Source organism: Anabrus simplex, chromosome 2 (assembly GCF_040414725.1).
Source record: "Anabrus simplex isolate iqAnaSimp1 chromosome 2, ASM4041472v1, whole genome shotgun sequence".
In the NCBI taxonomy this organism is placed as follows: Eukaryota; Metazoa; Arthropoda; class Insecta; order Orthoptera; family Tettigoniidae; genus Anabrus; species Anabrus simplex.
The window spans coordinates 1,020,383,187-1,020,411,110 of record NC_090266.1 but is presented as its reverse complement, the minus strand read 5'-3'; the positions used below and the strand labels follow the sequence as shown (position 1 = coordinate 1,020,411,110).

Here is a 27,924-nt window from a genome sequence, read left to right as displayed (position 1 = left end):
CTTATGCACAATACTTGTCTTATCACTATGGTAAGTTGAAATAAAGGACACAGCCTTTTCGTCCATTCATTTCATTCATTTACTGCATCCTGGGCTACAATATCACCTTTTTTCGGCTTTGCGTCTTTCACTTTCACTGCTTTCTATTTAGTCTCAGTGTACCTACACAATCTGTTTTATTGTCTTTCAAGTCTTTGGCTAATTTTGGGCTGTCATAAAATTTGTCCATCCATAATGTGTGGCCGTGATGAAGAAGAGGTTCTACGAGGTGCATAACAATTGCAGTGATCTTGGATGTATTAGAAGAAACGAAGGAAGAACTTTCCTTTGTATATCATGAATGACCATAAATATCCAGTTTGGGATTCACAGAGTTCATATGTTTTTATGCCCAATCAATCAATCACTCAGTCAATACTGATCTGCATTTAGGGCAGTCGCCCAGGTGGCAGATTCCCTATCTGTTGTTTACCTAGCCTTTTCTTAAGTGATTTCAAAGAAATTGGAAATTTATTGAACATCTCCCTTGGTAAGTTATTCCAGTCCCTAACTCCCTTTCCTATAAATGAATACTTGCCCCAATTTGTCCTCTTGAATTCCAACTTTATCTTCATATTGTTATCTTTCCTACTTTTAAAGTCACCACTATGGAAAATTTATAATGTCCAATAACGGTCCATTTATATTGGTATTATAAATCTACTCATTCGGGACAAATATTTAAGGTTCCCTATGGGAATCAACATCTACATACCACTTAGTCGAGCAGCTAGTCTTCTTTCCCCCAAATCTTCCCAGCCTAAACTTTGCAACATATTTGTAACGTTACTCTTTTGTCGAAAATCAGCCAGAACAAATCGAGCTGCTTTTCTTTGGATTTTTTCCAGTTCATGAATCAAGCAGTCCTGGTGAGGGTCTCATACACTGGAACCATACTTTAGTTTTGGTCTTACCAGCGACTTATATGCCCTCTTCTTTACATCCTTACTACAACCCCTAAACACCCTCATAACAATGTTCAGAGAGATCTGTACCCTTTATTTACAATCATATTTATGTGATTACCCCAATGAAGATCTTTCCTTATGTTAACATCTAGGTAGTTACAATGATCCCCAAAAGGAACATTCACCCCATCAACGCAGTAATGAAAACAGAGAGGACTTTTCCTATTTGTGAAACTCACAACCCGACTTTTAACCATGTTTATCATCATACCATTGCCTGCTGTCCATCTCACAACATTATCGAGGTCATTTTGCAGCTGCTCACAAACTTTTAACTTATTTATTAGTCTATACAGAATAACATCATCTGTGGAATAAAATCATCAATGGTTAGCCGGTCCAAATCCTGTTGGTCAAAACAATTCTCACCATTAGAATGTTGGCTGCCAGGGTAGGGAAGGTGGTGGTATACAATTTCTAATCACTAGATTGCATGCCATAGCCTGGACTAAATTACAAACCTCTCCGCAGTACTCGCATGAAGTGGGGGCACATGACACTGTTGATGGTGATTCATCCGTCGGATTGGGACATTAAGCATTGAACAGACCCCTTGGTGCTGTTAGACAGGAGTAGGCTATGTGCCGGCACTGGGTTTATCCCTCTCCCTACTATCATATATCACATCATTCATTTCATCTCATTAACCCTCTGATGAGGTTGACATCAGGAGGGGCATCTGGTCGTATAAATCCATGACAGATTCATCTCCTCTCATAGAGAAATGGAACAAGGGTTGGACAAACAAACTTCATTTACTTTACCAGATATGTTATACATGTCTATACTAGATGTTCTTGTTAGATTGCTTTCTACTAAGGACTCTGTTCTGTGTTGCTATCTTGAATGCTGTGTTTGTGCCCTAGAAGTAGGATGTTGTTATACTTCCAGAAGAAACATGTGTTCACTACTCCTGTATATGTTGTCTGGCATCGACGTACTGAAATATGGCTGTTGTGTTGGCTTCTTAAAACAGAAGACCTATTTGTCGAACATCATTGCCATAACAGAACTCTACATTGTGGTTCGGAGTTGTCTTGGTGTGTCCAGCTCATCATCCCAAGTTTACAGATTTGATCCTGGCTTCGGTCATTGATATTTGAAGGACAAGTAAAAAATCTAGGCACTCCATGTTATAATTGTTGGCATGTTAGAGCTCTGACCTAGCACACTCTTTGTATCCAAAAGAATTAACCTAGCTGTAGGAACTGTCTATTAGAATTCCACTTTGCTTTTAGATGGCCGAAAATTAGAGTAATGACATTGGTACTTGGACCACTTAGATTGTGGCACTTCAGAAGGCCTGCAGCTATACTTATTGTTAAGTTGGTTTAAAACATAATAAAGGTGATTTGCCCAGCTCTCGATGTGTTGAGTGGTGTTGTATACTTTATGCAGCTATGGTCCCGATAACCATTTCTCACCATTTATGCATGATGTTTGCCTAAACATAAGTGTGATTCCTTGGAATTATCTAAGTTTCTGCCATTCCACCAATACACCATTGCAGTTTGCCAGTCTCATGATAGTGACCAGGTGTTGTGGATGACAGTAGATGTGTTATTGTTTGCCATGACTGCACTTATAGAGAAGAAAAGGCTGAATACATTTAATTCTCTGCAGCATATATCAGCGTTGAATGACCAGAATAATCTTGCTATATCGTTCTCTGTGAAGAAATGTTGCACCCTCCTATTGTGCCATTTTCCCAGAACAGCATATTATACATGCACATGCTACCAATGCAGCAATCTCCTTCGAGCTCACTGAGTGGATCATGTGGGTATCTTCCATTCCAATATTACATCTGGAATGGCTTCAACAGACCCCTGAAAAGCAAACACCAACAGTTTGATTTAAATCCACTACTTAAACTAATTTTCTACCCTTTTATGCCATGTGACCTGCTGACTGGTAGACCTGAAGGCAACGGCTTTACCTAGACTAGGTGAGAACATAACATTAGTCATTTCGTCAGTGTTTCTTTATAAAATTGCCCTGTGAAATTCAAGTGCTAATCACACTACAATCATTGTGTGTTTTTTCCTTTCTGAACAACAGTATATATATATATATATTGTACCAGTAAAAGTTCGGGGCGTAAGGCATGAGAAGGATCTCAGGTAGTGGAAGTTGGTTTTTTTGGAGCCGGTACAGAGCAGGAGAGACTCGCAGGGCGAATAATAGATGGTTATACCTTTTTCAAACAATTTATTAATAATGTTAATTAATTCACCACCCTGCAATGTTGATGTAGGATTCAAATAATATGTCGAAATCAAAAGGGTTAACGTAAATCTTCTTGAGTGCAATTTGTGAAAGTAAATAAATCTCACAGATCCTATAGTCTTTTGCGAAAACACAAAGTGTCAGTTTTTCACCTAAAGTCTTTCTAAGTATTATGACATGACATGAACACATTTATAATTGAAAATAAGAATTTGAACTTCTGTTGAGAGTTTCTCAGTTTGTTAGCCTTGAAACATAGAACACTTGAAACTCCTAAAGTCTTTCTTCTGTGAAATAGATTTTGAAAATAGAGTTATCATTAAAAGATGAATTTTGAGTAATGATGGAGAACTACGAAGTATCGTCACACGCAGCACTGGGTAAACCACTGTTCAAGATTGGTAAGAAAAAAAAAAGTCAGTCAGTTTGTGACTACTCACTTATTAAAGAAAATTTGGCTTACAAATACTGATGAGAATCTGGAACATTCCGCAGGTGCGGATGATGACTCGAACTTGAAGTTCCACGAAGAAACCACGTTGACGTCATAGATGAAATGATGTTGAAGGTAGCTGGATCTTGTAGAATTTTCTCAAGATTTCTGCTGCTCGTGGACATGATTTTAACACACGGAACATGCAAGTAGTATTGACAGATGCTGTCGTTCACTGTTAAACACAGTCCAATTCGTATATTAATTTTAGGACGTCAATTAAATGATCACAATCCTTGTTGCAAAAAACAAACAAAAAAAAAAAACACCATTTTAAATCGTCACTGAGAACGTCCAACACAGTGCAAATACGTAATATTTCTCATTACCGTCTCTGACCACAGTCTTTGAATCGTTATCCTGACAGATAACACTGATTCTCTAATGTTGATAGAATTATATTATTTTAGAAAAAGTTCTTAACTTTCACTAAGTTTATCACTGTAACACGTCATGTCCTAATATGGCACATAAATAAAGAGACACAGTCCAAGGATGTGCTATGTTAGAAAATAAGTTCTAGAGTAGTTAGAGTTACTGTACACGACAGTTTCCGTTGGTAAGTTAATATTGTGTGAAATTAAGTCCACACGTCATGTTCTAGTTTGTGAATGTCCAATATATATAACTTCGAACTTCACTGATTTCGTACGTGTTATACTTCGAAATATCTGTAAATTATATCGTAGTCGCGGCACAATAGACTACTTACGGTGCGACGTCCTTTTTCAAGTACGATGGCGATTTACTATCCCGTAATTTCGTCTCCGCGAAACACGACGGAAAGTACTGTCTTCGAGACTGCACGAACATACTATGCGAGGGCCAGTCTCCCCTCTCTCTTACTCATACACATACTACACTGCTAGACTGGACTGCTTGCAATGAACTGAACTCAACTCAACACCACCACCTGTTAACCTTGACCCAGTGGCATATATAGCTGGTGCTGGGAGGGGTAGTTTCTCTCTCGGCCATGTGACCGTGAGTGCGTAATTTCTATTAGATTTTAAATCATTATAACTCAGCAACCATGGGATGGATTAATTTGAAATTCGCAGGGATTAATTTTTATGACGTCCGCTACAATTTAGCGTTTGTTCCATTAAAATTGGTACAGGCGTTGAAAACTTGCGAAAAGAAAGATATTTTTCGAGAAATATCTCTAGGGGAGGTGAGCTTTGAACGATAGGTGACGTCACTTGACTCCGCCTAGCGCACTCGTGGAGTCTGGTACATACTGGAACATTATTTTACTTAGATGTTCATACGTCGGACGGATCTTATATGCTGGAACAACATTTCTTTTGATAACTATGGACCAGGACCTAGTCTTTCCTGGTACAATATATAGTACTGTTTGTGAAAAATGAAGAAATTAATGAAATCGTGCATCTTGATTTATTCATTTTCAGACTATAATTGTCATTTAATCACTCATTTTCTCTTTTCCCTTTTTAATATTATAGTCCACAATGATACTGTTCTAACTAAATGTCTTTCTCTTTCACAGCTTGGTGGAATTGTTAGACCTAACGATGGTGAATGTCACTTGGATGATTCAGGATTATATACCCACTCCACTCTTCAAGATTATCCATCCATTTCACAAGTTAATCTTATGGTCAAGAAGAATGCCATCAATGTCATCTTTGCAGTAACTGCTGAGCAGATAAATATATATGAACAGCTGAAAGATCATGTTGAAGGATCCTCATCTGGGAAATTATCTAATGATTCATCCAATGTTGTACATCTTGTCCGTGAACAGTATGATGTAAGTATTTTTGATATATTTATATTGTTAGAATATAGAAGAGAGTCTCATCTTTGGGAATGCCACTTAATTCTTTCAGCATTGCTACTGTAGGACACCAGTACATAATCCAAGAAACTTCCGAGTAAAATGTTACGAGTTGTTCTTTTCAGTCACTGACAAGTTGTCACATACATACATACATACATACATACATACATACATTATCATTAAAGACTGTTATGCCTTTCAGCGTTCAGCAAGCCTCTGTGAATTTACTAAACGTCCCCACAATCCTCTATTTGCAACTAGTGCTGTGGCCTCATTTAGTTCTATACCTCTTATCTTTAAATCGTTAGAAACTGAGTCTAACCATTGTCGTCTTGGTCTCCCACTACTTCTCTTACCCTCCATAACAGAGTCCCATTATTCTCCTAGGTAACCTCCACCCAGCTTTTGCTCCCGTAAAGCAAAGTTGGTCTGAAAACAGACCGGTGTACTACACCTTGATTCAATCTCGCTTACTATATTACCATCCTGGGAGGACACACAACCTAAATACTTGAAATTATCGACCTGTTCTAGCTTTGTATCACCAATGTGACATTTAATTCTGTTGTATTTCTTGCCTGCTGACATCAATTAAGTCTTCGAAAGGCTAATTTTCATACTATACTTATTGCACCTATTTTCAAGTTCCAAGATGATAGACTGCAGGCTTTCAGCCCAATCTGCCATTAAGACCCAGTCGTCAGCATAGGCCAGACTGCTTAATACATTTCCACCTAACTGAATCCCTCCCTTCCATTTTCAGCAGATGATCCATGTAAACTATGAACAGTGAAGGTGAAAGATTACAACCTCATCTAACCCCTGTAAGTACCCTGAACCAAGAACTCATTCTACCATCAATTCTCACTGAAGCCCAGTTGTCAACATAAATGCCTTTTGATTGATTTTAATAATCTACCTTTAATTCCATAGTCCCCCAATATAGCGGACATCTTTTCCCTCGGTACTCTGTCATATGCTTTCTCTAGATCTACAAAACATGAACACAACTTCCTATTCCTCTAGTAGCATTTTTCAATTACCTGGTGCATACTGAAAATTTGATCCTCTGTGGTCTGAAACCACACTGGTTTTTATCCAACTTCCTCTCAACTACTGATCGCACCCTCCCTTCCAAGATGCCAGTGAATACTTTGCCTGGTACACTAATCAATTAGATACCTCGATAGTTGTTGCAATCCTTCCTGTTCCCTTGCTTATAGATAGGTGCAATTACTGCTTTTGTCCAATCTGAAGGTACCTCACCAACACTCCATGCTAATCTTACTACTCTGTGAAGCCATTTCATCCCTGCCTTCCCACTATACTGCACCATTTCAGGTGTAATTTCATCTATTCCTGCTGCTTATGACAATGGAGTTTACTTACCATCCTTTCCACTTCCTCAAGCGTAATTTCACCAACATCATTTTCCTCCTCCCCATGAGCTTGGCTGTTCGCAACACCACCAGAAAGATTTCCTTTTACGTTGAGGAGCTGTTCAAAATATTCCCTCCACCTCTCCAGTGATTCCGTGGAATCTGTTATGAGTTCACCTGAATTACTCAAAACACTGTTCATTTCCTCAAGTTGGAAAATAATCATTTTCAATAGACTGCAAATCAGTAAGTTTTTGATAGTTTCCCACAATTTTTTTTATCTATCTGAAACATAATCAAAAGAAGGATACTAACTTGCAAGAAGGAAACAATAAAATGTTAAGAGAAAATGTGGTAATTGTCTAGTGACAGTTCTGCAAATGAGTTGTCTCTTTATTTGGACAAAAGGTGCATTTGCTGGTTGTTCTTTTGGTGATTTTTCCCTAGGAAATTTCATCTTTGTTGTTTCAGGTGTTGTTTCTTTAGCTTGTTTTAATGTCATTATTTCCACTGATTATTAGTGCATGCATTTTCATTTCGAAGTGAAAAGGAAATTTTTCTCAATTATTTATTCATTGAATGCTTTCATAATACAATCACATTTTCTAATGAACTTACAGGTCCATCTTGAAAAATTGTGAGGATCTAATGAGGCTTCTAAATTTTTTGAGAAAATAATTGTAATATATTTTATGTACGATAAAAATTGTATCATTGGAATGAACACATATTTCTACTATATCAAACATTTTTACTCACTGGTTACAGTTCCCTTATGTGGATGTATTGGTATTAACTTTAGTAACTTAACATGTGTGACACATGTAAAACAACAGAAGATCAAGAGGCCACCATTATATCTCCTCCTTCCTTTTCCTGCAGTAAAAGCTCTGTTAACCAAAGTAAAGGGAGTTGCATGATTTTGGATAACCAACAGTTGAGATAAGAAGTAAATGGTGAATTTTGCCTTCTCTGTGCAAGAAACCACTGGTCAGCACCATATCTGCATATAATAAGATGATGCATGGTCAGCATGACAAATCCTCTGAGCTGTTATTCATGGCTCTCTAAATCAGGATCATCTATGTAGGTGAACTGCTTTCGGGCTATGCAAGGAGTAACTAATCACAATACCACATGTTAGTTAAAAGAATGGTTTATTCAACACCCCAACATCTCTGTACACATTCACTCTTCTAGTACACAGCTTACTACGTCGTAACAAATGTACAAGTACCATCCAACTGTACACATATTCAACAACTGTTACATCCTACTACTGTCACATATTAATATAGGTACACAGCTGATCCAAGGAGTTTGTACATTCTCACTGAGTAAATGCCTCTACCAGAGAGAATACAATATGAGGGAACATTGACCTTCAACAATCTACTGTCAACTGTCTACAAATCTATGGACAACTGCTGCTCATACATGCTGATAACATAAGTGAAAGCAGTGGAGAAACTGTGGACAATTTTTTAGTAACTGATGAGACTAAAGATTATTATTATTAGAGGAATTTTTAGTGTGTGACTGACGTGATATATTTAATTCTGAACATTGCTATACGTTCTAATTTGTTATACAGGGTGTCTGAAAATAAGTTACAGAAAATGTATGGGCATAATAAACCCAATAATGTAAGAGAGGATCTGTCATCCATTTTTTTCCTAAATCATTTGGTTAATCGCCATGTTTAACTGGTTCACATCTCATGTCTTGCGACGTAATGCACTGAATAATTGGCAACAGAACATTAGCGGTGAAGTGTGTTAATGTTAGCATTCAAATTTCCGAAGGAAAATGTGTGGAGTTTGCAGAAATGATCGGAAACTTGACTAATAAACGGAGTACAGACATAAGCACATGACTGAGGATCGCACAGTATTGGCTGTTTACATGTGCTGCACAGTTGGCAAGCAATACAGTACAGTGCATTGTGTGACGACTCATTTAGGGGAGCAGAGTGGACAAGCAGGGAATCAGGAAATAGGAATTTAAAGCATTTGTTAAGATGGCGGCGGGTCGACATGTAGTGTTCCAAGTGCTCCGTATTTTCTTGTTGTTCATAGTGGTTAAACGCGTCACGTGTGGAAATAACAAAGTGATCTTTAATGGTGTGGTGTTCAGTGAGTGTCCTAGTGGTTCAATCCTCCAAGAGAACTTGCTAATTGTGAAAAATTGTAAAATATCGTGCTTAACATGGTGCGCCAGTAAAAATGTGTACGTGACCGCTGGTACTGGCAGTGCGCTTCAGGAGAGCGCAGGGTTGCCAGACCACCCTCTTCAACATTTCACCTCATTCTCCTTACCATAGCTGCGTGTGGAGATGTAGAAACAAATCCAGGACCTCCGAACAGAAATGTGAGTAACATAGAATGTCATATTTGCTGTTCTAAGGGCCGCATCAATCAGCTGTACGTGAAGTGTGTGTCATGTGTGTCGTGTGAAATGTCGATGCATAAGACCTGCGCGAAAATCTCTCCATCTGATTACCATAAAATTAAACGTGGCCTTTCGTCTTGGCAGTGCTGGAAGTGTTGTCTCCCGGTACCATCGAACTCGTTCTTTGAAGTTCCAGAATGCCCGTAGTATAATGGGTTATAGGAGACAGCAGGAGATAGAACGTCACTGGCAAGTATTGAACCATCAATCGTGTCTGTGAAACGTGGTTGAGCAGTGCTACTTATGACGGTGAAGTATTTCCACAACCATACTTGTTATTCAGGAAGGATAGAACCTGGACATCTGGAGGGGGTGTTCTCCTTGCTATACGACCGGAATTACAACCAATCCGACTTGGATACTTGGAAACTGACAGTGAAGCTCTATGGGTGGAGGTGACATGTAGGGGCAACAAATTCTTGATAGGTAGCATATATTGGGCTCCGAAATCCAAGCCCTGTATAAATGAAGGATTACTGGAATCTCTAAGACGAATGCAACTCACTCAGCACAAGTACAATGCCGTCTACCTCACAGGCGACTTTAATCTGGACATAATATGGACCTGTGATTCCGCTCCCATCCCTGGAAATCCATTGGCAGGCACATTCCTAACCGCGTTCTACGATCTCTTTCTAGAACAGCTTGTTTCAGAAGCAACACATACCACCAAAACATCCCGTTCTATATTAGATCTATTTCTCACCAATCATCCCTCCTCAGTATCTTGAGTTGAAGTCATATCCGGCTTCAGTGATCACCACGCCATTCAAGCGACTCTAGCTACCCTAGATTGCAGAAAACCTGTCAAAAACAAATCCAGGCCTCAATATAACTTCAGGAAAGCTGACTGGAAATCCCTCTCCACCTTACTACTGAATCACCTACCCACTCCAACCTCCTTATCAACCTGTGACGTAGACTCTTTGTGGCTCGCCTGGAAAAATACATTTTTCTGGTGCGTTGACCAAACTGTACCGAAATGCACTTTAAAAAGAGAGAAGAAAGCCCCATGGATTAAGAAAGAACTTTTGAACTTAATAAGGAAACGGAACAATCTATACAAAAAGTGGAAACAGTGCCAAACGGAACAAGCGTGGGAAAAGTACAAATCCGCACGCAAAGACACGAAGAATAGGATCAAGGAGGCTTACGATCAGTACATTCAGAAGGCTTGCTCAGATACCAAAGAGCTGTGGAAGCTGCTAAAAAGGAACTGTGGCAGCGCTGCACCAAGCTCCTTTTATGCTAATGAGAAATCCATCTCCACGCCTGCAGACATTGCCTCAGCCTTCAGTGACAAATTTAAAGAGAATTTCTCCCAGGCACAATCTGCTGGGGACATGTATATAACCAGCACACCCGTACCACCCCTCCCTCTCACCAGGCTCTACTTCTCGGAACTTGAGGTACTAGCAAGTTTGAAGAGGATTCGACCCCATGCGGCGAGCGGCCCTAATGAAATACCCAGCCGTATACTCCGTGACTGCGCTGAGTCACTGGCACCATCTCTCTGCGAACTATTCAACCTGTCGCTTCACTGTGGATCACTACCCCAAGATTGGAAGTGTGCTGATGTAGTTCCGATTTTCAAGAAAGGGGACAAAGCACTCATTGACAACTATCGGCCAGTGTCTCTCACATCCCACGTATGTAAATGTATGGAACGACTGGTAGCCTCTAATATACGAGAATACTTCCGGGAAGGTAATCTGCTAAGTGAAAGCCAGCACGGTTTTCTTCCAGGAAGATCCTGTAATACTTTATTAACAAAGATTATTGATGAGTGGCAGTTCTCTCTGGAGAAATCTAAAATTGTTCAGGTTGACTGCGTGGCTTTGGACTGGGCTAAAGCTTTTGATCAAATCCCTCATGAACGACTTTTGTTAAAATTAAGACAGATGAATGTTAGGGGAAGTGTACTGGCATGGTTGCGGTCATTTCTCGAGGCTCGAACACAACGTGTTGTGTTTGATGGAGTTCGATCATCGACCGTTAAAGTAACCTCAGGAGTATGTCAAGGCACCATCCTCGGACCTTTATTATTTAATGCTTTTGTCTCTGATTTACTTAAATGTGTGACCTCAACCATAGCTCAGTACGCTGATGACACATAATGTACAGGGATATACAAGGTGCAGAGGATTGTCTGAGGTTACAGTCGGACTTGGACACTATAGAGGTGTGGTGTAACGTCAACGGTCTCGGCATTAATTCTGGCAAATGTAAATACACTGACTGACAGAGCAAATGCAACACCAAGAAGGAGTGGTTCGAAAGGGATGAAAGTTGGGGAAAAAACAGAGACGGCACGGACGAATAATTGATGTTTATTTCAAACCGATATGCAGGTTACACAATGCGCACGGCATCGACTCAGTAGGATGTAGGACCACCGCGAGCGGCGATGCACGCAGAAACACGTCGAGGTACAGGGTCAATAAGAGTGCGGATGGTGTCCTGAAGGATGGTTCTCCATTCTCTGTCAACCATTTGCCACAGTTGGTCGTCCGTACGAGGCTGGGGCAGAGTTTGCAAACGGCGTCCAATGAGATCCCACACGTGTTCGATTGGTGAGAGATCCGGAGAGTACGCTGGCCACGGAAGCATCTGTACACCTCGTAGAGCCTGTTGGGAGATGCGAGCAGTGTGTGGGCGGGCATTATCCTGCTGAAACAGAGCATTGGGCAGCCCCTGAAGGTACGGGAGTGCCACCGGCCGCAGCACATGCTGCACGTAGCGGTGGGCATTTAACGTGCCTTGAATACGCACTAGAGGTGACGTGGAATCATACGCAATAGCGCCCCAAACCATGATGCCGCGTTGTCTAGCGGTAGGGCGCTCCACAGTTACTGCCGGATTTGACCTTTCTCCACGCCGACGCCACACTCGTCTGCGGTGACTATCACTGACAGAACAGAAGCGTGACTCATCGGAGAACATGACGTTCCGCCATTCCCTCATCCAAGTCGCTCTAGCCCGGCACCATGCCAGGCGTGCAGGTCTATGCTGTGGAGTCAATGGTAGTCTTCTGAGCGGACGCCGGGAGTGCAGGCCTCCTTCAACCAATCGACGGGAAATTGTTCTGGTCGATATTGGAACAGCCAGGGTGTCTTGCACATGCTGAAGAATGGCGGTTGACGTGGCGTGCGGGGCTGCCACCGCTTGGCGGCGGATGCGCCGATCCTCGCGTGCTGACGTCACTCGGGCTGCGCCTGGACCCCTCGCACGTGCCACATGTCCCTGCGCCAACCATCTTCGCCACAGGCGCTGCACCGTGGACACATCCCTATGGGTATCGACTGCGATTTGACGAAGCGACCAACCTGCCCTTCTCAGCCCGATCACCATACCCCTCGTAAAGTCGTCTGTCTGCTGGAAATGCCTCCGTTGATGGCGGCCTGGCATTTTTAGCTATACACGTGTCCTGTGGCACACGACAACACGTTCTACAATGACTGTCGGCTGAGAAATCACGGTACGAAGTGGGCCATTCGCCAACGCAGTGTCCCATTTATCTTCGCTACGTGCGCAGCACAGCGGCGCATTTCACATCATGAGCATACCTCAGTGACGTCAGTCTACCCTGCAATTGGCATAAAGTTCTGACCACTCCTTCTTGGTGTTGCATTTGCTCTGTCAGTCAGTGTACATTAGTTTAAGTAGGTCTCGACACCCAGTAGAATGTATATATAACATTAATAATGTACATATTGAGCGAGTTAAAACTATGCATTTGTTAGGAATAACCATTTCTGAACAACTAAAATGGAACGCACAAACAGAGGAAGTGAGATGCAAAGCTGCCAGGGTGCTCGGTTTTATGCACAGAAGCCTCCGTGGGTGCAAGTCGAATGCTATATGGACGGCTTACCTGACACTAGTGAGACCTATACTAACGTATGGTCTACCTGCTTGCCACCCTACCACTGCAGCTAACCTTCACAAGCTAGAAGGAATTCAACATCGCGCTGAACGACTAATTAACGAGAACAGCTGCCCGTCTTCCCTCCCGTCAATCGCCTCCTTGTGTAAACAAAGCGACATCACCTTCTTACACAAGTCCCTCACAGGGGCCATTTACCTTTCACCATTCCCTCGACTCTCCTTATCTTACAGCTCCGTCCGTAGAGGCAAAGGGGTGTGTCTTATACCCCCCTTTGCGCAAACTGAGTCCTACAAACTAGGTTTCTTTGCTCGTTCAGCGCGGCTTTGGAACGATATACCCGCCAACATTAAATGTAGAAATGTAAATATAGTTAAATGTTATGTTAGGAAGCACATACGGTGAGAAAATGCATGTGAATATGTGGAAGAATGAATGAGGGAGTGAAAGGTTGTATAAATGAGAAATATGTATATATTAGGCTATACTTTGTTACTTTACCTGTGAATAGTGTATGTGACTGTTTTACTTTAGGATTTAGGTAATTATTTCAAAGGTCAGGGGGCACTACGTGTAGGGGGCTTGTCCTTTTCCTCTGGCCTTCCATAGATACTGTAAAGGTTTATGGTAAATAAATAATGAATGAATGAATGAATGAATCATTGCCTGTAAGTTTTTGCACTTGTGCCCTATGCTGGGTGAAACACACTACATAAATGAAATAAAAATATTAATGTTCACAGCGTGAATGATTCATAAACAGTTAACAGAAATCAGTTACCACTAAATATATCTCCTCACTGGTCTAAGGACTTCATAGTCAAGCTGTAAATGCCCAGCCTGTTAGATCAGGAAAAATTAAATAACTTCAAGATGATGGTTGGCATTAATAGTTGTGTAAATTTTTGATTAACACCTATCAAAACACAATAGCATACAGAACTACTTTGGACGTAGTTTTATTAGCCAATATCCTAGAATACTCTGTCCTATATATATGCTTGTGGGGAGACTCTAAAGATCTTCAAGGACAAATAAACTCCTGGGCAGAATCTGCTAAAGAATATGGACTCGTCTTCAGCCAAGAGAAAAGTGAGGTTATGGTCATAAAGAGATATGGGCAACCAATGGGACACATTGAAATGGAGGGGAAACAGCTACAGATGAACCATCAATTCAAATATCTTGGAAGTGTTATTTCTGATACTGGTTCTATAGATAAGGAAATTTCCAACAGAATTCAGGCAGGTAGCAACTTTTACAAAATAGTTAGACATAATATGGAACTAGAAAATTCCAACAAAATGTAGGAGAGTCATATATGAAACTTATTAGGTACCAATCCTGACCTATGGTTGCAAAACATGGACCATGAGAAACAAAGATGTTAGTAGAATCCAGGCAGCAGAAATGAAATTTGTCCGTAGCATGATCGGCAAAACACGGAGGGACAGAGTCCGTAATGAGGAAATCTGCAAGCAGGCTCAAGTTGTAAGGCTGCAGAACAAATTAACAGTGCAGCGACTGAGATGGTATGGACATAGGCGACGCATGGGTGATAACAGATTACCAAAAAAAAAATGTACGATCTCAAACTTGAAGACAAAAGACCAAGAGGGCGACTAAGACTCAGGTACAAGGACATGGTGAAGACTGACGTTCAACAGAGAGGACATACTTTGGAAAGCATTGAAGAAGGAGAGAAGTTCAGGGACCGCAACTGGTGGAGAAGCCTCGTTTGCCGACCCATCGCTTAAGATGGAACGACGTATGATATGTATGTATGTACTCTGTCCTAAATTAAGACTTTAATACCTGCCAATACCACTGGACGTGCTTACAATGTTTACTTTTATTAAATAACTTATGTTACATGGGTATGTCATTTCAGTAATTATTTTGCATTGTGGCACACTTCGACATGCACAAAATGTACTATGTTTACCAATATGCTTCATAAAACAAATGCATTGTGTTCACCCAAAACCAGGAGGAGTTTTAGTACTAGGATTTCAGTTTTGTACTCCAGTGAGTTCAGAACAAAGACTCTGCATTATCTGGTGATGACCGCATGCTTCTCTGTGGTACACTACCATTGCCACCAAGGCTGCTTGTGAGCAAAAGACATATCAGTGTGCTATGGTTGGTAACACACTGTCCAAGGTTATCTACCAAGAATGCTCTGCCAGTCACACGCTAAATAGTGTACCGGGAAATAGTTGCTGGGCAAGAGCATGGGAAGGATCTCAGGTTGTGTGCGGTTGCTATTGGAGCAGGTACAGAGAAGGATGATTTTGCAGTGTGAATAATAGGTGGTAATTAAAACTTTTGACAATATTTATTAATAATCTCAAGAAAATCACCCTGCTTCTCATTCATCAAAATTAAATCTTCAATTAATCTCTTCAGAATGCAAATAAATGACTGAATTATATATGCTGTTAAGATTGAAATAAATGGAGTCTTTGTTCTATACATCCACTGGATGTTTAAATAATGTCCAGAGTAAATACCAGCTTTCTATGATTTCAATACACCCTACAGTTCATCTAAGATTTCACACACAGACTCAAATTCAAAATAACACTTTGATCATAAACCTTTATTCAACCACTTTGTCAATTGACCAAGATTTCAAAGAAAATTAAATCAATCACTTTTGGTGCAAGCCTAAAGTCTGTCAAAAATTATTAAACATAATATTAACTTGCACTTAGTTTAGCAATCCTACAGTCCAATTAAATATTTTCAATCACTTGCTGAAGAAATCCTACAGTTCATCTAAATAAATTAAACAAAATTTTCAATTTGTGCACTTGTTGTAGAACAAGCCCTACAGTTCAATTAGGTTGTTATGGAATAACTTCAGATTGCACAAACTTCGAAAATGACACCCTAAAGTTCATTTAAAAATGGATCTCCAGTTATGCTTGCCTTGGAGAGAAACCTAAAGTTCATTTAAATATGACCTAAAGTCTCCTTAAATGACCTCCTACAATTTCTGAAAGTAGTAGGGTTAGAATTCACATGATCAAGAATTATTTTGTTAGACGAGGCACTTTTCATTTGATAAACGTAGCACTGTTGAATATTAAGATTGATTGAGTGCCTTATGAATAAGTCAGTTATTGTCTAAGTGTAATTACTCACTCAAGAAGATGTAAAATACACTTATATCACCTGTGTTTTGCTTATAAGAATGGATGAAGTACGGCTCTGCAGCTTGATGACTAGAACTTCTGCAGCGAAAAATCTGGAGTCGAACCCAGCACCAGCATCATACCATGTTCCATCCCTCAAAGACACCATGATTAATCCCTCAAAGACACCATGAAATATCCCTCGAAGATGCCACGAATTAATCCCACGCTGGATACGACGTTCAAAGTAGTGCGAGATTACGACACTTCGCCAAGATTTCCGGTGTTTTTAAAAAGACATGTTGAAACGCGGGAAAGTTCAATTGGCACTATACAGCAGGACGTAGCACTGTCAGTTCTCATTAATGAGTTGCATTTCACACTGAAATAAGTTCAAATGCATAGTTTGTACTCGCACTTTTATAATATGGCAGTGAATATGTGACTTGAAAAAGCACAGTCAATGTCACAGTTCAAACTACACGTCAAGTTTCTGTGGTAATAATATGAGATCGCTTCTGAAGTCGAAAGCACAGTCTTTCACTACACAGTTTATAAGACATGAAATTAGACACTAGCACAGTTCATAATATCCACAGATTATGTCATAAATTCGGCATTAGAATGACTATCACAGTCCATTAAATTCACTAGTAAATGCAGTTAACACAACTTCTACAGCAGTCTCTAGAATCCTAATATTCACTGCTTAAGTGGATTTTATGAGTGAGTTTTCATAGTAAGGGTTCGTATGACCTAATATCGCCATAAAATGTTCTTAATATTCAGTCCTTTTCTCACGACACTGATCGAATGTTCAAGAAAATAAGTGAAAATTAGCTACACTCAGTCCTATTAATCACTGAATATTCGAGTGGAATAATACTTCAAATAGTTCACAATCGTAATTGTAGACGAGAAACAGGTCTCAAAACTCATGAAATTGTCATTAGTTGAAAGTTTATCACGCACAATTTTCTAATATGCTTGTCACCATAAGTGATTACGACAGAGTTCAAATATATGATGAACTCGCAAAGTCCATAACGCTGTCAACCTGGCAAATTTAACACTGGTATTCTCAATTCTAACTAAATACACAGTCAATAACACAAGATCACTTGTTCAAGAAATTCATAAGTCTTATACGACGAAACTCAGTTTTATAGTACTTTATAATATTCCACACGTCCACGACACGGTTGAAGTTTTCCACTTATTACGATCTCGCACAAATTCAAAGTTTCACAATACGACTTGCTCGTATCTCGCGCAAGTATCTCGTATCTCCCTGTATCACTGTCATCTGCAAACAGTTGGACATTTGTTGTTTCTTCCCATTTTGTGTTTTACACATTAAGATTTCATCCATGGCTGTGATGAAGGGTATGGGGAACAGTACACTTCACTGCCGAAGCCCTGTTTTGTCCTTCTTACCTTGGCTATTATACTATTATCACAGTTTTTGTATAAAGCTTTTATTTTTTGAACTTTTACTTTGTCTACTTGTTTTTACCCTAGTGCATCCCAAACAATCTGCCATGGTACACTGTATAGGCCTTCTCGTTTTCTAAAAATCTCATCAGCAAATCTTTCCCAAACTCCTGCCTTTTCCCCGTCAAATGCCATGGTGCGAAGATCAGGTTAAATGTTGATCTGTTTTTCCTAGCCTTATTTTTCTTAGTTTCTCTTCTAATTTGATCCTCTATCTTCGTTCCAATACCCTCTTTAATATCTTGACTACATGTGAAATACAGCAGATTCCTCTGTAGTTGTTAAATTCTTGTTTCCTTTCTTGAATTATGAGATTATTATACCCTTACCTCAATTTCCTGGGACTCCTTGTTTCTTTCATATCCCTCTGAATAATCTATTCAATCACTGTACTTCTACTGGGTCTATGTGATCACTGCAGTGTTTATTTCTTTTGTAATTTTCTTGAAAGTTCTAAGACACTTGCACAACTTTTTACCATACTTGAAATTGGGCATTTGAAAGTGCCTTATGAATGTTTAAAAGTAGATATTCCTGCTTAGTTTTAAATTTTGAGAACAATATTGCATGTAATGATGGTACCAGTTTTTAATTTATTTAACCCTTTACCTACCAAAATTTAATTTGAACTGAATTTTAACTATATAATTGACTTTATTGGAATGTTTTGGACAAGAAAAAGCCACAAAAAAGGATTTAATGTTGGTTTTTTTCGATGCAGGGTCTTTAAATGGAGAGGTGTCCCAATTTTGGGACATTGGCAATTTATGATAGCAAAGAATTAAGTTTTATTTATGCTGGACCAATGACCTAGATGTTAGGCCCATTTAAATAAGCATTTATTTATGCCAAATCACTTTTACTGTAAATTCATAAGATTTCATTTATTATTTCTCAATATATTTACAACTTTTATGTCTCTGTGTCCATTCACCGATGAATTTTATACCACAGGATGTACACAGAGTTGAGACCATGGAAGATCTGTTTTGAAAGTTCTGGTATAGAATGTTCTCAGCATTGCAGAAAGTTTGTCACAAAGCAGAATTATGCCACAAGTAATAAACCTTTGGGTCCAATGAAATGTGCAGAAATGAGTTAGACTCTCACATTTATGGCAGCTAATATTCATAGGGTGTTTGTCATGAAGTGGCACATCGCAACATACACAGACCCCTGCTGTCTTCTCCTTGCATTGTCTGCATCTTCTCTCAGTTGCAGTGGGTGCAATAAAATGATTTCCTGAATCAAACCTGACTTCACTTACTCTGCTTTCTAGGAGTTTGCTGCTTTGAGGGCCCCTGAACTTAGGCGTTCAGCCTGATGATGAAGAAAGATAGGCTAACTCTGTCTTCCTTCGTACATCTAGTGGAGGTACATTATCATCTCCATTGGCAGTTTGGTATGCCCTCCGACTGTTTACTACTGTAATATCCAACATCTGCATAAAAAGTAGCCACCACCACTTTCTGGAGCAAATTTTTGTTTCATGCAATGAAATTTGTTTATCAAGGAGGTCAGCTCCATATATGTGTAAATATACTCATGAACAAGTCTTGGGATCTTTATCTGAATGTGCTTCTTATTCTTTTGTGAATACCATCAAATTTTTGACATCATCCACTTCCAGAAAATCTTTTTCCAGGTTCTCAAGATAGCTTTATATTTCTGGAACTGTCATTCTTGCAGTATATGGCATCATGGCAACACAAGAAATTATGCAAAACATTGTAGGCCCTACTGTAAAAAGCAAGAACAGATTTATTGAATAAAATTTTTTCACCAATGCTAATATAATGTACTACAATCAGAGATAGGCAGGGAAAGGTGATGAAGCATTCAACAGTAAATCAATGAAAGTGCTACTGCTTTTATACCATTATCCTAAAAATAGGACAGCACAAAGAAACACACACACTTCCTATCTGTATAGTAAAAATGAGCAGCTGATGCTCCACTTGCACTCTGGCAACTTTGTACTATATTGTTGATACCAGAACGAGCTTCATAAATTCACTCTTAAGTAACTGTACTAAGCTTCAAACATCGATTGCTGAACCTAACAAAATCGCATGTACTGTCGATAGAACACTCCTGGTGGAAGAGTATGAAACTAAAATGAAACTAAACAAATGCTGTTTCGTTTTCTGGTACAACAGCAATCACTTTGACTAACACAATAGTAAAATATACTCCTAACTTGAAAGCAATATTAAAAAAACAAAATTTGCATCCCAAATTGAGATGCATTGAGTGTGTGTTTATCTAGCTCATTCTTCCACTCGAGATGGTATTGTAACGTACTGGGCTGGTAGGGTGGCAAGTAACACACAAATGGTAGCATTTATAGACTGTGATTTATTGAGTTATTAGTATGGACCTGAAAAATTAGCATCTATTTGTTTCAAAATAGCATCTATTTTTTCCAAAATTAGCATCTATTTACAGAGTTAAAATAATCGCATGATATTATTAATTTTAACGATTCCAAGTTTATGAAATGCAATTATTGTCCTTGGTTCACACACAATACAAATTCATTGTTCAAATGAAAGCATTGTCAGCATTGCTTTTTTTTTTCAAATTGCACAGTCTGTCTGTAACCACTGTGTTGTAATGAGACAACACACGCTTGCTATCTACATTGTTCGTTGGGGTCCACAACAACTCAAGACAGTATTTAGCAAATATGCTGAACTGTCTGAACTGCAGTAAATGCAAGCATGACATCACATTTTTCACTTTCTCTGATCTGGGTTTGAATTGCATGTTTCAGAGAACAGTACGCAGGCCAGATATTTCGTGTGAGACCTGTTACTCCAAACAATTTCTCAAGCTCATCTGATTTATCAGTGTTATTCAAAATTATATTTTTTGGATACAAAGCTTGAGAAATTGACACAAAATGCTTATGGTTGGGGTCTTATAGCTTTCAATGTGGCTAGCTTACACTGTGAAGAATGAGCAGGTTTGACAAATGTGTCTCTACATGCAGCCTGCTGTAGAGGAGTGATCTTAATCAAAGCATCATTAGTTGCCGCAGAAAAATTTCTCTCACAGATTAAGGCAAAACTGGTGTCAAGGTTATGCAGTTCAGGGTAAAGGAGATGAGAGATAGGATACAAGATCAATCAATCCGGCTGCATGATCTGTGACAAAAACCATGTGGAAGTGAAGCCTATTCACTTCTCGGTCACTCAGATCAGTCAGGTACTTAATACCACAGTTGTTGATATCTTTCATGTCAGACATCTTGAAAAATGTAACATCAGTAAAGTAAGCACTCAGATAGAAGACGGCCTGAAACCAGCTATTCCATTGGGTTATGACAGGTGCAGAATAAAGCTTTGCTACCTTCGAAGCACCATACTTCAATGTTAAGAATTGTAAATAATTATATTTTCGCTTTCTTGTGTTCAAAAATGCAGACTTTACCATCGCAACCACATGATTTAAATCTGTCATCACTGCGACCCAGCTATTGCCAACCAAGCTGGATCTTATGTGCCCAGCACTGTACATGCATTAAATGATCCCCTATGACCACACTTAATGTTTCATAACACCGGGTCATGTACGGGGCACTGTCACTAACAAACACTTTAACTGCAGAGCTTCTAAAACAGCACGAGAACAGTTTGTAGCATTTCCTGCATCAAGATAGTTCACAGAAACAATATGCAGCTCTCTTTTCGATCTGGCTGGGACTTGAAATATGATGATAAAAACACAACGGCCCATTCTGTATGTAGTTTCATCGCAGATTGTTATGTTCTTTCCCACTAGAGCCTCTGCTGTTCTTTTCTGGTGGTCAGATGCAACTTCTAGAAAGGAAGAAAGACCTCAAATTATAACAAAATAATTTAAAATTACTGGATCAGTTGGGTACGGGTAAGATAGTTCAATATGGAAATCGCACTCAAATTCGGTATCCTTAAATTTGCACGTGGTTTCGATGTCGTAATGCCTAAGCCGTACCCGATCAATGCGATCGAAACTTACCCGGTAAATATACTTCACGTGAGTTCTCACACGTGGCAGCTCTTCATTTGAAAACTCGGTAATCCAGGCTTTTAGCTCTTCGCTTTCCAGCTTTTCCAGAGGTATAATTACTTTGGCAAATACTTCAACTGTGCGTTTCGAGAAGTTATCTCTGGAAATTTTTCGTCTTTTACAACTATCTAACTGTGTAAGGACAGAAGATTGCTTTCTTTGAGGCATACTAGCAGCAGGGATTGAACCTTCATTATTGCATCACTTACCCACGTGTTTTTCAGACTTAACATGTTTCACAATGCTATCCTTTTTTCCCCCACCCAACTCGGCAATTACAATACTTGCAAAACACTGTCGCTGGATCTGTGGCATATAAACCATCCTTTACATGTTGCTGAGCCCTTTCGTGCGCGTTTTTTGTCATGCGCCCCTTAACCTGAACAATCGCTCGACTTTCTACTTTTCACTAGTTTCAGTTTTGAACAACAGTAAAACAACGCTGCGTCTATCTCGTTATTTCCGTGACACTCTATTTACATTTCTATAATAATCAATACAGATCTTATTCCCCTTGCTATTCTCATTGTAAATATCGATTAAAGTCAGCAAGCAGAAATCGATCGGCTACTTTTCTTCTTCGATCAAAACGCTCGAAAGATTTATGCATCATATTTTGTGTATTTCTGACTATTTTGCTGAAATATGTTGTTTTCACCAGTAAAGTAGCACATTTTTGCAAAATTTGCACCAAAATCGCATATTCATACTAATTTCGCATTTTCGGTCACAATTCTCATTTTGTCGCACTTCTATTTATGTGTAAAAATTATTTTATTCCACATTTGAATTACCGTAGGCTTGGATTCAGTACAAGATTCAAAAATTTGCATTTATCGCAAATGTGATTTTTTTTTTTTTTTTTTTTTTTTTTTTTTTTTTTTTTTTTTTTTTTTTTTTTCAGGTCCCTAGTTATTAGTATTTACACACTAATGGGGACAGTTGTTCAGTTTGCATTCTCATTCACGAACACACTCGCAATCACATTAGTTACACAGTTACACACTACATAGTTTCCTATATTGCACGTAGTTCACTGCCAGTTGCAATAAGCCTCTTGTCTCTGATTTGTCAGTCGCGCACTCCTACAGTTTCTCTTCGATGCCCCTCTCGTCTTTGCCAGAGTCCACACTAGCACACACAACCTGGGCACCCCCTTCATGGCAGACACTCAACTGGAGCACAACTCCTGAACTCGACAACTGAACACAGTTCACAATAAAACCAAAGTTTACCACGATGACACACTCAGCACTGACACTCTGAACACTGAACTCACTGACTGACTGCCTATCCGTCTTATGTAGGTCGGATCAGCCGCTCGGTGAGGTCCATGAGAGGTTTCTAGGTTGTCGCCAGAGGGAAAGGCTCGCACATCCCACTCCGTATACCTTCCTGAGTGGTAGGTAGTGCAGGCGATAGGTGGTGCCAATAGTTTAGCAGTGGCATAAATTATTCACAGGCAGGGCCAAATCACTCTATCCACCCAAAGGTCTATTATCCCATCACATTGCCCCACCTTAAGGCTGCTACTCTCCTCGGTGAGCCACATGGCTTTCTGATGTTAGCATAGCCGGCTATAAACCTGTGGTAGTAGGTGCAAAGGCCAATGAAGCTCCCGAGTTCCTGCTTGTCTGTTGGCACTGGCCAGTCCCTAACGGCTTTAACTACTCGGGATCCGTCATTGCTTCTTCTGATGAAACGATATGGCCTGGGCTCTGGCTTCTACATGCATGAGTGTGTGGGCCCTCCCATGGCGACTGAAGCTGTGATGATTTTCCTTTTGTCTACACATGTCTTTACAGCCATACCCGGTCACCTTCATAGAAAACTGCAGCTTTTGCTAGCACGTCACACTGAGTCTTCATCCTCTTGCCGGCTACCCTCAGATATTGTCGGGTATAGTCGTAAATGCCGCCCGTCTACCAATTCCCATGCATAGTCTGTTGCTGTCTGTTCCTGATCTGGTGCTGATCTAAATACCAGGTCACAAGGCAGGCATAGCTCCCTTCCAAAGACCACATTGCCAGGCATCACACCCATCATGTTGGTAGATGCTTGGTAGGCCATCAGGAAGAATGAGACCCTCTCATCCCAGTCCCTATGGTGCACTGAGACCACCTTCCTTAGGTGCCTTACAGTATTCCATGCTGTCTGACTGTTGGTGGGGAGTTCATGTGGGTCTTCCAAACTCCAGATGTTGTAAAACCTCTTGCATCAGCCTCGACTCAGAAGTTCCTGGCCTTGTTGTTTGCAGTTCCCTTTGAACATCGAAGCAGCAGAATTTGTTCTTCACTGAGACAGCGCCTACTGCCGATGCCTTTTGGTTAGAATTGGCATAGACATCTGGCCATTTAGTGAAATAGTCAATGGCCAGGAATAGGTAGCGATTTCTGGCGTTAGATTAAGGAAAAGGCCTGGCGATGTAGATGGCTATCCTCTCCAAAGGTACTTGGATGTTGTATTGCATCATCTGACCCCTACTCCTGGTACGTGGGCATTGGCTCGCAGCACAGGTGTTGCATATATGACAAGTCTTCTTAACGTTGCTATCAAAGGGTATAGAAGGTTCCACCTATTGAATACCGTGGTATTGACTGATCAATTGTCAATACGGACCATAATGAAATTCATGACCTATGATTATTAACATTGTTCCTCTGATGACTATTGGAATGGCCTCCTCTCCTCGGTGAGCCATGCTTCTTGATGTTAGCATAGCTGCCTATAAACCAACAGTAGTAGGTGCAGAGGCCAAGGAAGCTCCTCGGTTCCGCTTGACCTTAAGCATCAGCGAGTCTGGGTCCATGACTACTCCTTCTGATGCAAATTGTGTTGTTGGACACAGTCTATAAACTCTTGTTGATTCCCGGATGGCTGGCAGTGGTGCCTGCATGCAACTCGGTCACCACCACATAACCACATCATTGTACAGAGAAATTGTGGAGAATATTAAATATTTTAAATTAAACTAATTTGCAACATTAATTCAAAATAAATGCAACATAATACTTACACAAATATGTACATATCATTTGTCAAAGTTCTAAATGAAATTTAATAGAACGTAAGTTTAAATTAATATACTCGCGTGCAGGCGCATGTGCGCGCGTGCGTGCACGCGCGCACACACACACACACACACCATCATTTACACTGTTGGTTTATGCATCCAAGAGGTATACTTTCTGTAGAAAGACTTGAAAGACTCTAGTGAGTTGTTGCTGCTGCGGATGTTATTTGGAATTGAGTTCCATAATTTAGCTCCCGTCGCAATAAATGATCAATTAAAGGCAGCTGACCTGCTAAAGGGAATGGTAAGTATAGTAACAGAGCATGTATTATACTGGTGAAAAGAGGAAAGGTATGTAAAGTTTGATGACAGATACTGGGGAGTTCTCTCAGTTAGCAGTCTGAACACAATCACGGCTATATGAAGATTCCTGAGTTCTTCAAATTTTAGAAGGGAAAGTTGCTTGTAATAAGGTGTGACATGAGTGTCGTACCGTAACAAAAATATCAATCTGATGCAGGATTTCATGGTCCTTTGTATCTTTCTAATTTGTTCTTTTGTAGCATCTATGAATACAGCATCACAGTAATAGAATAAAGGGAGAACTAATGTTTTCATAAGCCTGATATTCATATTTAACAGTAAAATGTTATGATGGTATTTCAGAGGATGGAGTGAGGCATATACTGTGTTGCAGATACATGTGACGTGTTCATTCCAATTTAGGTTTTTCAAATATAACAACACCTAGATTATTTACCGAACTTTCATATGGAATTTTGGTACCAGATAGTGAGTGAAGGGATGTCTAAGGTCTTTGCCATGTTTATTAATTTTGATTGTCCAACTATAATAGCTTTTGTCTTGGAGGGATTTAATAATAGAGTTTTTACAAGCATATGATGATATATTTTGTAAGTCGGCATTCATTCTATCAGTTGCTATACGAATATCTCCCAGTTTTGTGTAATAATATATTTGCAGGTCATCCGCATATATATATGTTAATTGCAATATTTTAACTCATTGGGCCCGAGCCACGGAACCGTTCCGTCCTTCATCTCGGTGGACCAAACGCCAGACCACGGAACTGTTCCATTGTCTCATTTTACTACGTAATTCTACTTTTCCTCGAGATCGCAGAGTGAGTTGCATTTGTGATTTGTGTAGGGACTCTTTCTTTGCAATGTCATATGCTCTTTGGTAATATATATCGATAGTGTGCTTGGTAATATTAGTTTGAAGTGGGCTATCTCTACCTTTGAGATTCGCTTGTAAACAAGATGGCTGCCGGTATAGAACTGATATTTACAGATATATAACACCTTTTAGGAAGTAATGATGATTAGGAATGTAATTTTTTCAGTGAAATTAGTAGTAATATTAGTACTAGTGTGAGCAATGCTCCTGAATAACAAATAGATGTGGAAATCGAAGAGAAAGTGCAAAGAGAAAACTGGGTTACAGCTCAGCAGGCGGACTGAGTAGGCGTACGGTCCCGTGATGCTAATAAAATAGTGTTTTACTATATTCCTTGTTCCGCAGTTAGTGGTATGGAAGCCTTTTGTGTTCATGTATATTTAAATCTTTAATGGTCTTGTAACTAAGAAATTTCTCATGATATGAAGCGACACTATATTTCCTCCAAAATAATCCCAGCGCCAATGCAGTTTCAATCCAACAAATATGCAGGGCTCAATGGGTTAATCGAGACGCTATGTTGTTTATGTACAGAATAAAAAGCAATGATCCAAGTACAGAACCTTGGGCTACTCCTGTGTGTTTCATTGCCCATTGAGAAGTCTTGTTATTTATAATGACTCTTCTGCGGGTTGTGAGGTAAGAGCTAAAGAGTTGAAAAGCAGTCTGATTTAGATGAAGGGATTTTAATTTGGCCAGCAGTATGTCTATGTTTACAGTGTCAAATGCAGTACTAAAATCAAGAAGAGTAAGTAATGTGACCTTCTGTTCACTCATTGCGTACCTAATGTCATCTGTTACCTTCAATAGAGCAGTGGTCGTACTGTGTCCCTTTTTAAAGTCTGACTGTAATGGGTCAAACAAAGAATATTTGTTAAGATACTCTGTTAGTTGCCGATGGATTATCCGTTCTAAGGGTTTGGAGAGAGATGAAAGTATACACACTGGTCGCTAGTCCGATAGGGAAGCTTGATTATGGTGATGCTTGTTGTTTAAAGGGGCCTAACATCTAGGTCATTGGCCCCTACGATAGGGAAACAGCTGGAGACATTTTTGATACTGGATTTATTATTTTCCACGATACAGCTTCAGGTGATGAGCCCCTTGAGGTCTCTTGAACGCACACCGGAGGTTTTCGATATGTTCCCTGAACGTGCACCCCCTATGATGATGTCCAGATACATAAGGCAGGCATTTTGCGTTATTCTTCTCAATATGGACTCCATCTACCGCATGAAGGTCGCTGGCACATTCAGAGGCCGCAGAGCATTATGGTGAACTGGCATAGCCTTTGGCTGGTTGAGAATGCATTCTTCTTTTTGTCTTTTGGGTGTAGTGCGACTTTCCAGTACCTGACTTGAGGTCCAAGGTTGCAAACCTCTGATCTCCAAATAATGTGTCCAGGGTGTCATCTATCTGAGGCAATAAGAAGCAGTCCTTTTTAGTGCTGTCATTCAATTTGCTGTAATAGACACTGAAGTGAAGCTCACCGTTCCTATTTCTCACCAGGATCACTGGTGGTGACCACGGGCTGTTGACTCTTTGATGGCTCCCTGCTGCTTTTTGTCACCTATCGTCCACAGTATTCACCAGGGAAACCTTGCTGGGCGATTGCCAGATTGGGGTGGGGTCACCAAGTGTGAATTTGATGCTGATGTCGGACTCCTATAGAACCCCCTGTGGGTGGGGGACGCACATGTAGAATACACCCGCGGTATCCCCTGCCTGTCGTAAGAGGCGACTAAAAGGGGCGACCAAGGGGGTGATTGAAT

General features: G+C 40.0%; 1 protein-coding gene across 4 annotated transcripts in view; it reads left to right on the top strand.

Moving 5' to 3' along the window:
* The window catches only part of mys (myospheroid), a 331,725-nt gene that overhangs the window by 175,115 nt on the left and 128,686 nt on the right, over positions 1 to 27,924 (top strand). For all 4 annotated transcript variants that reach the window (XM_067141892.2, XM_067141891.2, XM_068226367.1 and 1 more), the window contains one exon: positions 5,243 to 5,506. In XM_067141892.2, the coding sequence (XP_066997993.1) occupies positions 5,243 to 5,506 (264 nt within the window). The remainder of the gene's footprint in view (positions 1 to 5,242; positions 5,507 to 27,924) is intronic.